Genomic DNA, 14,022 nt, shown 5'->3' on the forward strand with positions numbered 1-14,022 from the left:
CTGCACCACCGACAGTGCAGCTCTCGCTCAGCACTTCATTGGAGTGTCAGCCTAGCTGTATGTGCTCATGTCCCTGGAGTGGGACTACGAACCCACAACCTCCGACTCAGAGGCGAGTGTGCTACCAACTGAGCCACAGGTGAAACTGATGATAAATATAAGGCCCAAAGCTTCAGAGAAGCGAGGAATGTGTGTGTGCAGCTTGACGTGGTAATTCAAGAGAACCTGCCACAAGGCATGCAAAATGGATGCGCGGCGGCCTGGGGGAGCGCGCCATAATATAATCAAGTGGATTGTTACCTGCGATTTTGAACTACGTAAGGCCAGGAACATGGAATGTTGCTTAAACTGATTCACTGCAAAGGACCTACGAAGGGGTTTATTCAAATTATTTTGAGGTCGCGGAGTTGGGCAGCAACACGTGGGCAATTACAGCACCTTTAGGTAAATGATGCTGGTCATAGAGTAAACACAAACCTAGGTTCAGAAGAAATAGAACCATGAACAATGATGATGATAAATACAACAACCAGTGATTCAGAAGTGAAATAGACAAAGAAAGGTAGAAATTGATCTTAGGCAGGAGCCTAAAATGCGCAAGAGCGACCGTGCCCCGCTTTACACTCCGCCCGATGTTATTTTCCAATGAAGTGGCCCGTTTTGTGCTTCCACCCAAGAACAATTTCACCTCCAATAATTGTGAAAAAAAGAATCTAACGTAATTCAAAACTTTGTAAAAAGGCGGGCACAGAGATTATCAGGAACATGGAATTGAGCGGCGCAGATCCACAAAAGATAACAATGAGAAGTTCAGAAATGTAACATAAAGGCTGAGAAGACGCTAATATGGTCAAAAGGATGGATTGGTGATTATAAAGTAGATGATACACTAAACGATGACCTCCCCAAGCCCCAGTAATTGTTCAGTAACAATGCAATTATTTACCTATTTCGGCAAACAACCCGCAGCTTTGAGAAAAGCATAGGTGCTCAAAACTAACAATGACCCAGGACTGGATGGTGTTTATCCACGGGAGAGAAAGAGGACACGGATCAATATTGCGAGCGGTGACCGTCATTATGAGGCATTTGGGAAGCTCCAGGATGCCGGGAGCGAAAGTGATCCGAGCCAGCAGGAGGAGATAGTTCGAGTACAGACTAGACACGTACCTATGAGGGAAAAAGGAAGGGCATCCAAGACTAGAGCTCCCTGGATGACTAAAGATAGAGATTACAATGAAACACAAAAGGAGGCTTGTGATAACTGATAGGTTCATAATTTAGCAGAGAGCAAAGCTGAATACAAAAAGTACAGGGAGAACTGAAAAAGGAACTTAGGGAGTCAAAGTGAGCACATCAGTATAGATTAGTGGGTAACATACAAGTTACCATAAAAGAATTTTCTAAACATATAAATAGTAAAATAGTATTCAAATGAAGCATGGGCCCAATTACGCATCAAAATAAAATCTTCTTGTAGAGGCAGAGGGCATGGCTTAGGTAATAACTGAGTAGCTTGCATCTGGCTTCACTAAATAAGAGGATGCCACCAATGTCACAGTGAAGGAGGAGGTACTAGAGCAATTGAATAGGATAAAAATAAAGAGGATGCATTAAAATGTTGGCAGTGCTCAAAGTAGATAAGTCACCGGGCCTGAATGTGATGTAAGGCTGGAAATTGAGGAAGCTCCGACCCCAATCTTCCAATCCTGCTTAGATATGGGAGTGGGGCCAGAGGACTGGACGATAGAAAATACTATGCTCCTCTTCAAAAAGGACTGAGGGATAAGCGCGACAACTCAAGCCAGTCAACCTAATGCTGGTGGAGGGGAGTGTTTTAGAGACAATAATCCACAACACAGTGAATTTGCACTGGGGAAAATATGAGTTAATGAATGAAAGTCTGTATGGATTTGTTAACATAGAAACATAGAAGATAGGAGCAGGAGTAGGCCATTCGGCCCCTCGAGCTTGCTCCGTCATTCAATGCGATCATGGCTGATCATCCAAATTCAGTACCCTGTCCCTGCTTTCTCCCCATATCCCTTGATCCCTTTAGCCTTAAGATATATATCCAACTCCTTCTTGAATATATTTAATGAATTGGCCTCCACCGCCTTCTGTGGAGGAGAATTCCACAGGTTCACAACTTTCAGGGTAAATAAATTCCTCCTCATTTCTGTACTAAATGGCTTACCCCTTTTCTTTAGACTGTGACCCCTGGTTCTGGACTCCCCGACCATCGGGAACATCCTTCCTGCAGCTCGTCTGTCCAGTCCTGTCAGAATTTTATAAGTTTCAATGAGGTCCCCTCTCATTCTTCTAAACTCCAGCGAGTATAAGCCCAATCGACCCAATCTCTCCTCAAAGTCATTCCTGCCATCGCAGGTATCAGCCTGGTGAATCTTTGCTGAACACCTTGCATGGCAAGAAGATCCTTCCTGAGATAAGGCGACCAAAACTGCACACAATACTCAAGTTGTGTGGTCTCACCAAGGCCCTGTACAACTGAAGCAAGCCATCCTTGTTCCTGTACTCAAACCCTCTCGCTACGAAGGCCAACATACCATTTGCCTTCTTAACCGCCTGCTGCACCTGCATGCTTACCTTCAGAGACTGGTGCACAAGGACACCCAGGACTCGTTACACTTCCCCCTCTCCCAATCCATTGCCATTCAGATAATAATCTGCCTTCCTGTTTTTGACACAAAAGTGGATAACCTCGCATTTATCCACGTTATATTGCATCTGCCATGATGCTGCCCAATCACACAACCTGTCCAAATCATCCTGGTGTTCCTCGGCTTCCTCTTCACAGGACACACGCCCACCAAGCTTTGTGTCATCTGCAAACTTGAGGATATTACATCTAGTTCCCTTGTCTAGATCATTAATATATGTTATGAATAGCTGGGGTCCAAGGACCGATCCTGCGGTATCCCACCAGTCACTGCCTGCCACTCGGAATAAGACCCGTTTTTTCCAAATGTTTGCTTTCTGTCTGTCAACCAGTTCTCTATCCAAGTCAATACCTTTCCCCCAATCCCATGTGCCTTAACTTTACACGCTAGTCTCTTATGCGGGACCTTATCGAAAGCCTTTTGAAAGTCCAAATACACCACATCCACTGGTTCTCCCTTATCTATTTTACCAGTTACATCCTCAAAAAATTCCAGTAGACTAGTCAAGCACGATTTACCTTTTGTAAATCCATGTTGACTTTGCGCGATCCTGTCACTGTTTTCCAAGTGCACTGTTATTACATCTTTAACATGTACTCTAGCATTTTCCCCACTACGGATGTCAGGCTTACTGGTCTGTAATTCCCCGTTTTCTCTCAACACCGTTTCTGAATAGTGGGCTAACATTAGTTACCCTCCAATCCATGGGTACTCTTCCAGATTCCATCGAATGTTGTTAAAGTAAAATCGTATTTGACTAACCAGATTGAAATCTTTGATGAATTACCGGAGAGAGTTGATGATGGTATTCTGGTTGTTGTTTTGTATATGGACATTCTATAGGCGTTTCATAAAATACCACATAAAAATTAAATAGACTTGTTCTCAAAATTGAAGCCCAAGGAATTAAAGGGGTAGTGGATGCGTGGATATGAAATTGGCTAATGGACAAAAACAGAGAGTGGTGTTAAATGAATGTTTTTCATACTGGAGGGAAGTGTGCAGTGGTGTCCCCCACGGGTCGGTTTGGGACAACTGCTCTTTTTGAAATATATTAATGACCTCGATCGTGTATAGAGGGCATAATTTCAAAGCTTGTAGATGATATAATACTTGGAAATGCAGTAACCAGTGAGAGCGAGAGCAACAGATTTCAGGAGGACATAGACAGACTGGTGAAATGGGTAGACACATGGCAGATGAAATGTACCGCAGAGCACTGTGAAATTATTCATTTTAGTAGGAATAATGAGGAGAGGCAATATAAACAAAATGGTTCAATTGTAAAGGTGATGCAGAAAGAGAAAGACCTAGGGGTTTATGCACGCAAGACATTTAAGGTGGCAGATCAAGTTGAGAATGTTGTTAAGAAGGCAGCGGGGATCCCTGGGATTAAAAGTAGAGGCAATGACATTATGCTAATCCTTTATAAAAAAAACTGGATAGGCCCCAGCTGGAGTATTTTGGCCAATTCTGAGCACCACATTTTAGTTATTATGTCGAGGCCTTAGAGAGTGTGGAGAGGAGATTGACCTCAATGGTACTGGGGCGAAAGACTTCAGTTACTGGCAGAGACTAGGGAAATTGAAGGTGTTCTCCTTAGAGCAGTGAAGATTAAGGGAGATTTCATAGAGGTGTTCACAATTATGAAGGTATTGATGAAGTAAATAAACGTAATCTGTTTCCAGTGGCAAGAGATTTGGTGACTATAGGACACAGAATTAAGTTAATTGGCAAAATAATCAGAGCCGACATCAGAAAAACTGTTTCTGCAGCGAGTTGTTTAGATGTGGAATGCACTGCTGGAAAGGGTGGTGGAGGAAGAGTCCATAATATCTTCCAAAAGGGCATTGGGTAAATAATTGAAGTGGAAAAATGTGCAGGGCTATGGAGAAAGAGCTGGGGAGTGGTTCGAATTGGCTCTATCTTTCAAAGAGGTGGCACAGGCACGATGGCCGAATGATGTCATTCAGTACTGTATCATTCTATGTTTATATAAATGTAGGTGAGGTGTAGTGGATTTTTTTGAGGAGGTCCCTGAGAAGGAGGACAGCTTTGGATGTTCCTATATGGTCTTCCAGAAAACATTAGATAAGGCTTCGGACAAGAGATTATTCGCATAAATAAATGTGTCCGATGTTGAAGATGAAGTTGTAATGAATTAGAATGGATAAAGGATTGATTAACAGACAGAAAACAGAGAGTAGGGAAAAATTGGTTATTTTCAGATTGGGAGTTTGTAACTAGTGGGGTGCCGCTAGGATTAATGTTTGTGCCTCAGCTATTCACAATCTGTATTAATGACTTGGATGAAGGGACCGAGTGCAATGTGTCCAAGTTTGCTGACGATAGATAGCTAGGTGGGAAAGTAAACTGTGAGGAGGACGCATAGAGCGTGCAAAGGGACATAGACTGGTTAAGTGAGTGGGCAACAAAGTGGCAGATGTGGTATAATGTGCGGAAATCGGAGGCAATTCACTTTGGTAGGAAGAATAAAAAAACAGAATATTGTTCAGTGAGATTTATGTGTCCTAGTGCAAGACCCACAGTGCGTTAGCATGCAGGTACAGCAAGCAATTAGGAAAACAAATAGCTTCATCGCTATCGGGTTAGAGTACACATTTAAGGAAGTCTTGCTGCAATTATACAGGGCTTTGGTGAGATCAGGCGTGGAGTACTGTGCACAGTTTTGACCTCCATAGCCATGGAAGGATATACTTGCCTTAGAGGTGGTGCAACGAAGATTCACTAGTTTGATTCCTGGGAAGAGTGGGTTGTCCTATGAGGAGAGATTGATTAGATTGGGTCTATAGTCTCTGGAGTTTAGAAGATTGAGAGGTGATCTCATTGAAATATATAAAGTACTGAGGGGTATGACAGGATAGATGCTGAGACATTGTTGCCCCTGTATGGAGAATCTAGAACGAGAGGGCATAGTCTCAGGATAAGAGGTCGGTATTTTAAGACTGAGATGAGGAGGAATTTCTTCACTCAGAAGGTAATGAATCTTTAGAATTCTCTTCCCTAAAGAGCATATTCAAGGCTGAGAGAGATAGAATTTTGGAATCTAGATGTATAAAGGGATATGGAGATAGGACAAGAAAGTGACGTTGAGGTGGATGATCAGCCATGATCTTATTGAATGGCGGAACTGGCTCGAGGGGCCGTATGGCCTACTCCTGCTCATAATTCTTATGTTCTTTTGGGTTGGAAATTGTTTTAGAGGTAGGACACAGGGATTACGGATAAAGGGAGTAGCTCTGATTAGCGGGTTAAGACAAGTTTTGCTCTTTCCGGAACTGTACTGGGGCCTTAACTATTTACCTACATATTTAGTGATGACTTGAATGAAGGAATGGAGAGTAGTATGACCAAGCTTGCAGGTGACACTAAGTTAACAGGTGCACAAGTTGTACAGGTGGGATCAGAAAGTTACAACAGGGCACAAATAGATCAAGTGAGTGACCGAGTCTGTGGCAGGTGCTGTTCAATGTGGGCAAGTTTGAAGTCATCCAAGAAAGACCAATCAAAATATATTCTTAATGGTGAGAGAACAGGAGCTGTGGGGAAGCAAATGGGTTTGGGTGCCCAGACAATAAAGCTAGTGCACAGGTGCAAGAAGAAGTAAAAAAGACGAATGAAATGCCAGCCTTCATATCAAGGAGGCAGGAATACAATTGAGAGGAAGTGATGCTTCATTGTTAGTCAGACCCCATCTGGAGTGTTGTGTTCAGTCATGGAAGGATATAGTGTTCCTGGAGAGGGTGCAACGAAGATTCACCAGAGCGATACCAGGGCTAAAAGGTTTAAATTATGTGGACTGTTTCATAAATCTGGTCTGTATTCCCTTGAGGTTAGAGGTTGAGGGGTTATGTATTTGAGATGGTTAAAATGATAAAAGGATCGATGAGTAGATATGCAGAAAATATCTCCTCTGGTGTGGGAATCCAGCACAAAGAGCACATTCTTAAGGTTGGAGCTCGGTTATTCAGGAGAGAAATCATAAATCTGGAATTCCCTCCCCAAAAGGCAGTTGTGAATTTCAAGACAGATTAATAGATTTTTCTTAAGTAAGGGTATCAAGGGATATGGAGCAAAGTAGGAAAAGTGGAGTTGAGGTGCAGATCAGATCAGCCATGATGGATGAACAAACTCACGGGGCTGAATGGTCTACTCCTGTCCCTATATTACAGGTAGTCGTAACAGCAGTAGCGGCAGTAATAGTAGCGGTAAGAACAGCAGCAGTACTGATACTGAAGCTAATAGTTGTAGCAGCAGTAAGAGCATTAGCAGTATTAATAGTAATGGTAGCAGAAGCAGCAGTTGCAGTAATAGTGTACAAGTAATATTAGCAGTAGTGGTGGGATTAGCAGTAGTTGTAATGGTGGCAGAAGTTCCATAGAAGTAGTAATGGTGGGAGTAGTAATGGTGGGAGTAGTAATGGTTATTGTTGTTGAGCTGGAACCAGATGCGATGTGAATCCACCTTAAAGTGTTTTCCATTGTGACTCTGATAATTAACACGTTATTCGTTTTTAATAATATAATAATATTACTTGGTATTGTTATAATTAACATTTAGGTCACAGAGATCTCAGACTGGTATCCGGGGACACCGGGTGCTCCGGCCGGGTGGAAGTGCTACACGGAGACCAGTGGGGGACGCTGTGTGATGTTTACTTTGGTTTAGAAGACGCCAGCGTGGTCTGTGAGCACCTTCAGTGCGGGGCAGTCACCGCAACCCCGGGAGCAGCTCACTTTGGGGAGGGAACCGGCCTAGTGTGGAAGGAGAACTACAGTTGCCAGGGGAACGAGTCCCGATTGTGGGATTGTCCGGTTTCATCCTGGGATCAGTTTCGCTGCTCACATGGAAATGACACCAGTGTCATCTGCTCGGGTGAGTCCACTCAGTGTATTGAACTGAAATACACCAACTGTAGATGTTTCCATTGCCACTGAGCGAGTGTTTGTCGATCGATTTCTCGCAAGTGAGTTAGTAATGAACCAAAGGGCTTCAATGCAGCACAAGTGTAATCAATGACTGCCTCGTCTTCCGGTGTTTATCTCTGTCCGGGTGATTCCAGAGCATTACCCAGAATTCAGCAGAATTGGCTAAAACGTTCAAACAACGACAGTGGCGACACTGCTATAGAATGGTCAAACTGCATTTGTATTGAAACCACAATAAGTGATACCAGTTAAAATATGAATCAACATTATAAAATGATGAGGGTGTTCCATACGATAGATGTAGATAAGATGTTTCCACTAGTTTGGATGACCAAAATTAGGGGACATCAATGTAAGTTTGTCACTAATGAAGTCAGTAAGTAATTCAGGAGAAAACTCTTTATTTAGAGAGTGGTGTGAACGTGGAACTAGCTACCAGAATGAATAGTTGAGGGGAGCAGCATAGATGCATTTAAGAGGAAGCTAGATAAGTGCAGGAGAGACAAAGGAATGGATGGATTTGCTAATGGGGTTAGATCAAGTAAGGAGGGGGTATTCCTATGGAGCATAAACACCGGCAGAGACCTGTTGGGCCGAATGGGCTGTTCCTGTGCTGTAAATAAATTATAATACTTGAAACCATTCTAAATGCTACCAGTTTAAAATATTAATCGATATGCGATTCCCCGTAGAGATCAGTTGTATTGTCATTGAAAACTCCAAGTGTTAATATATTGCTCGATAAATAGTATGAGGTGATTTTAATATTCAATACACTGAGTGCAATATAATTACTAGTGATTGAAATACCTCAGGTTATATATCAGTGTGCTGGACCTCTGATTATTTCCCGGGACCTCACAGTTCTCCCGGTGTCCTGGGTCACACTGATCGCTCACCAGCGCCGCCATCTGGTCCGTTATGTCAGTGCTGTTTTCAGGGCAAATTCGCTTCGGCGTTTCACACATTGGCACATGGGAACACTGGAGACAGGTGGAGGCCCATCAACCCTTCGGCCGGTCCCCCAGTGCCTATAAAGCAGAACTACTTCACTGGCTGCGAAGCGGTTTGGGACGTCCTGCAGTTTTGAAAGGCTTTACCAATTTAAATTTCTGTCTGTTTCATTCCGTATTGAATAAGATAAACTTTGAGCAGCTAGAACCCATTTCAAACCCGTGCTCCTGCCTTTGATCACAGCTCATATCAATAGCCGGCCTGGGCCGCCCGCCCCCAATTTGTTTTTAGCCGCTTTCCCCAGATTAGCCTCCAGAAGCAGCTCGACATCTCTCTAAAATCAATTCACCGAGAAAAGGTAATGGCGGAGAGGATCTGCCTACAAGCCTTGTGGGTAATTATTACAGAAATGTAATCATTAAAATTAATAATATTATGGGATATTTTGGCTCAGTTTAACCGTTGCTCTCAATGTGTTTCTTTTTGTAGATGAAGGTTGGCCGCCGAGACTGACTAACGGGGGAAGCCGCTGTGACGGGCGAGTGGAGGTTTACTACAATGGCAGCTGGGGGAGAGTGCGGGACAACCTCTGGGGCCTAAATGATGCCAACGTGGTCTGCAGACAGCTGGGCTGCGGCTCTGCAATAGCCGCTTATAACTCTTCAAAGTACGGAGAGAGTGAAGGGCCCGTGTGGGTGAATGATGTCCAGTGTGAAGGAAACGAGTCTCAGCTCCGGAACTGCAGCTCATTCACATTGAATCCATCTCTCAATGACAGCATCGGCGTAGGGGTCCTGTGTTCAGGTGAACAAATGGTTCTATTTTACAGAACCATAAAGGGGAATATCTAATCTGCTGAGAACTGTTTTAATACAGGTCACATATTCCTCTTTGTCTCTCCAACCACTTATTTAACTCAGGGAGTGACAGCAAAGCTAGAGCACACCGGCAGAACTGAAAAATAACAAGAACTTGCATTTATATGGCGCCTTTAACGAAAGATAAACGTCGTAAGATGATTCACAAGGAGAAAACTGACATAGAGTGAAAGCCCAAGGTTATAGGACAGGCGACTAAAAGCCTGGCCATTTGGGTAGGTTTCAAGAGCTGGTATTAAACCAGGAGAGGCGGCAGGTTTAGGGAAGGAATTCCTGATCTTGGGACCGAGACGGCGAAATCCACGGCCGCCAATTGTGCGCGAAGGAAGTCGGTGATGCACAAGAGGCCACATTTGGAGAACAGTAGAGTTCCCTAAATGATTAGGGATGGAGGCGGTTACAGTGATAGGGGGGGGGGGTCGAGTCAATGAAGATATTTGAACCTGAGGATGGTAATTTAAAACTACAGGTTTTGGCGGACAGGAAACCAATGGAGAGCAGTGAGCAGAGGGAAGCTGGTGAGTGTGACTTGGTGCGGGTCAGGATATCAGGAGTTTTCGGTTGAGCTGAAGGTTATGGAGGGCGCAGGATGGGAGGACGGCGTTTCAGCAGCACATGGGCTGAGGCAGGGACGGAGGTGAGCGATGATACAGAGGTGGAAGTTGGCGGTCTTTGTGACGGAGAGCACGTGGGATAGGAAGTTCAGCTCGGCTGTCAAATGCGCGCTGAGTTTGCAAATCAGTTCCTTTGTGCAGCATATAAGTGTAGACAGATGTGCTGGAGATTCACTGGTGTAAGTTTCATTATGCTGTGTATAAGTGTGGACAGATGTTCTTCAGATGTACTTGTGTAAGTTGCATAATGCAGTGTGTAAATTTGGACATATATTTTGGTATCGGACTGATGTCAGTTCCAACATGTTGTATTTACGTGTAGACAGATTTTGTGGGCTTGTACTTCCGTACGTTGCATTCTGCCGTATGCAATGAGCAGCGGAAATGATAAATAAAGCTCTGGATAAGAATGTAAGCTAGTAAGACGGGTGGGGGGGAGGAATCAGGTGAAATTAACATAGGCCTGAAGATAAAATAAATAGGAGATGTGAGTAAATGTCAGACCAAGGTAATGAAAACTGGATACATTAACGGTTAGGGAACAGATACACTTATAGAGCAGAAATATAAACTGATTGTTAAAAATAAAGTGAGTGGAACAACTAATAAAAACAAGTTAAATTGGCTGTACAACAATGTGCACAACATTCGAAACCAAACGGGAGAACTGGAGGAAATAAATCTAACGATGGAGAAATGAATAGAATGTTATGCTGAAAGGATTAGAGGAAGTGGGGAGGGAGGAGGCACGTGTGGACCATAATGCCGGGTTGGATATTTGGGCCGAATGGCCTGACTCTGTGCTGTACATTCTATATAATTCTACGTAAGATGTAAGTGCAGAGAGATGTTCCGGGATATAAAATCATGTACCTGTCACAGACACATAAAAAGCACTTTTTTATTAAACTGCAGAAGCAGCAATGTTTGGATTGAGTGATTAGATAAATGTATATTGGAAGTATAATCCTCCTGCATTGTTCTCTAACAGGACACGTGCAGTTAAGGTTCTCCGACGGTGGAAGTCCATGTGCTGGGCGAGTGGAGATTTATTACAGTGGGACCTGGGGCTTAGTTTGTGACGATTCCTGGGACCTGGCCGACGCTGATGTGGTTTGCAAACAGCTGGATTGCGGAAATGCGGTGGACATGGAACTTCCTGCTGCTTGTGGACCAGGCTCAGGCCCGGTTTGGTTGGATGAACTGCGCTGTTCGGGTAACGAATCGTTTCTCTGGGAATGTCCCTCAGCACCGTGGGGAAACCACGACTGTGCTCATAAAGAAGATGTGAGGGTGGTGTGTTCAGGTAAGGGCGCTTTCTATCTGCTCACTTTCTGCAGGGTTATATGCGAGGCTTTACTCGGGAGTGTTTACATAGAATCTACAGCACAGAAACCGGCCATTGGACCCAACTGGTGTGTGTGATGTTTATGCTCCGCACGTGCCTCGTCACTCCGTACTTCATCTAACTCTATCTGCACATCCTTCTGTTCATTTCTCCCACGTGTAATTATCTAGCTTCACCTAAAGGCATCTACGCTATTCGCCTCAACTACTCTATGTGGTAGCAAGTTCCACATTCTAACAACACTCTGGGTAATGAGCTTTCTCCTGAATTCCCTGTTGGATTTATTAGTGACTATTTTACATTTATTGCACCTAGTTTTGGACTCCCCACAATTGGAAACATATTATCTATGTCTACCCTATCTATCCCCTTCATAATTTTAAAGATCTCTATCGAGACAGCCTTCAGCCTTCTCTTTTCTAGAGAAAAGAGCCACAACCTGTTCAGCCTTATTTGATAATTCTAACCTCTGAGTTCTGGCTTTATTCTTGTAAATCATTTTTTGCACTTTCTCCCGTGCGTGTATATCCTTTTTGTAATATGTTGAACGGAATTAACTACAGCCCCAACTTGGTGACCTCCATAAATTTTTAAATTGTACTTCCAAATCCCAAGTTCAAATCGTTTATGTAAATGATGAACAGCAGCAGACCCTGCACCGATCCCTGTGGAACACCAATTCTGAGCTTCCACCAGTCTGAATAACTACCTTTAACCGCAACTCTTTATTTTCTGCTTTGTAGCCAGCTGGCTATCTATTCTGCTACTTGTCCTCTGACTCCACATCGTCTGACGTCAGTCATGATTCTAAGAAGTGTTAATTTATGGAAGGCTATTTTAAAATCCATGTATATTACATCTACCACATTAACCTTGTGTACATTTTCTGCAACTTCTTCAAATAATTCAAGTAGTTTGGTAAAGCATGAACTTCTCTTTGAAATCAAGTTTGCAGACGACACACAGCTAGCTGGGCGTGTGTGCTGTGAGGAGGATGCCGAGAAACTCCATTATGATTTGGACAGGTTGGGTGATTGGGCAGATGCCGTATAATGTGGATAAATGCGAGGTTATCCACTTTGGTGGCAAAAACAGGAAGGCAGATTATTATCTGACGGGCAATCGATTGGGAGAAGGAGAAGTGCAACGAGGCCTGGGTGTCCTTGTGCACCGGTCGCTGAAGGTAAGCATGCAGGTGCAGCAGGTGGTTAAGGAGGCAAATGGTATGTTGGCCTTCGTAGCGAGAGAGCTTGAGTACAGGAGCAATGATGTCTTGCTGTAGTTGTACAGGGACATGGTGAGACCCCACCTTGAATATTGTGTGCAGTTTTGGTCGCCTTATCTGAGGAAGGATGTTCTTGCCATGGAGGGAGTGCAGCGAAAATTCACCAGACTGATACCTGGGATGGCAGGAATGACGTATGAGGAGAGATTGCGTCGATTGAGCTTATACTCGCTGGTGTTTAGCAGAATGAGAGGGGATCTCATTGAAACTTATAAAATTCTAACAGGACTAGACAGACTAGATGCAGGAAGGATGTTCCGGATGGCGGGAGGGTCCAGAACCAGTGGTCACAATCTAAAGATAAGGGAAAAGCCATTTAGGACAGAGATGAGGAGGAATTTCATCACCCTGAGAGTGGTGAACCTATAGAATTCTCTACCAAAGAAGGCAGTTGAGGCCAATTCATTAAATATATACGAGAAGGAGATAGATATATTTCTTAAGGTTAAAGGGATCAAGGGATATGGGGAGAAGGCAGGGACAGGATACTGAGTTTGAATGATCAGCCATGATCTCATTGAATAGCAGAGCAGGCTCGAGGGGCCGAAAGGCCTACTCTTGCTCCTATTTTCTAAAATTTCTATGTGCTGACTATTCTTTATTGTATACAAAAGCAAAATACTGTGGATGTAGGAAATCTGCAATAAAAACCAATTAACGTGGAAATATTATGCAGGTCAGGCAGCATCTGTGCAAATTCAAACGTTTCATGTCGATGACCTTTCGTCAGAACTGGAAAAATATGTAACAGTTTTTTAAGCAATTACAGAGTCAGGAAAGCGGGGAGGGGAGGAAAGAACAAACGGGAAGTCAAGAAAAATTAAATGACAAAAGGGATGATGGTGCAAGGCAAAAGGACACGATATTGGGACAATAAAGAAACTAAAGATGGGTCTAGAGAAGGTGTAAATTGGAATAGCAGAATCATCAGCAATGGCCGCTGTCTGATAATATTCAGGTATATTTATTATCTGAAATTTTTCAAATCAGTATTGAGTCCGGAAGGCTGAAAAGTGTCTAATCGATAGACGCGGAGCTGTTCCTCGAGGTAACGTTGAACTTCCAATCTCATCCCTTGCTGTGTTTTCACTATACCGTCTGACCTATCCATCACTGACCCCGTATGATCAGCATCCACTTACGCCCCATCTCAATGAACTTCGAGCTCGGCACAATGCTGAGCTCTTTTTCCATCACCTTCACCTCCATACGCACTTCTCTGGCCAGAATCTTCCCCCACGTAGAGTATCCTTTCTTCCATCTTCAGTACTCTCGTTCCACCTGGATCCCTCCATCTAGACTCTTACACGCTC

At 43.7% G+C, this 14,022-nt stretch overlaps 1 protein-coding gene across 1 annotated transcript in view; it reads left to right on the forward strand.

Moving 5' to 3' along the window:
- Positions 1–14,022, forward strand: part of LOC147098143 (scavenger receptor cysteine-rich domain-containing protein DMBT1-like) — a 94,131-nt gene that overhangs the window by 66,908 nt on the left and 13,201 nt on the right. The window contains exons 5-7 of the mRNA XM_085970832.1: positions 7,263–7,577; positions 9,074–9,388; positions 11,068–11,382. Of these exons, the coding sequence (XP_085826958.1) occupies positions 7,263–7,577; positions 9,074–9,388; positions 11,068–11,382 (945 nt within the window). The remainder of the gene's footprint in view (positions 1–7,262; positions 7,578–9,073; positions 9,389–11,067; positions 11,383–14,022) is intronic.

The sequence above is a fragment of the Somniosus microcephalus genome, chromosome 30, assembly GCF_052327205.1.
Source record: "Somniosus microcephalus isolate GS21.2 chromosome 30, FLI_Smic_1.0, whole genome shotgun sequence".
NCBI lineage: Eukaryota > Metazoa > Chordata > Chondrichthyes > Squaliformes > Somniosidae > Somniosus > Somniosus microcephalus.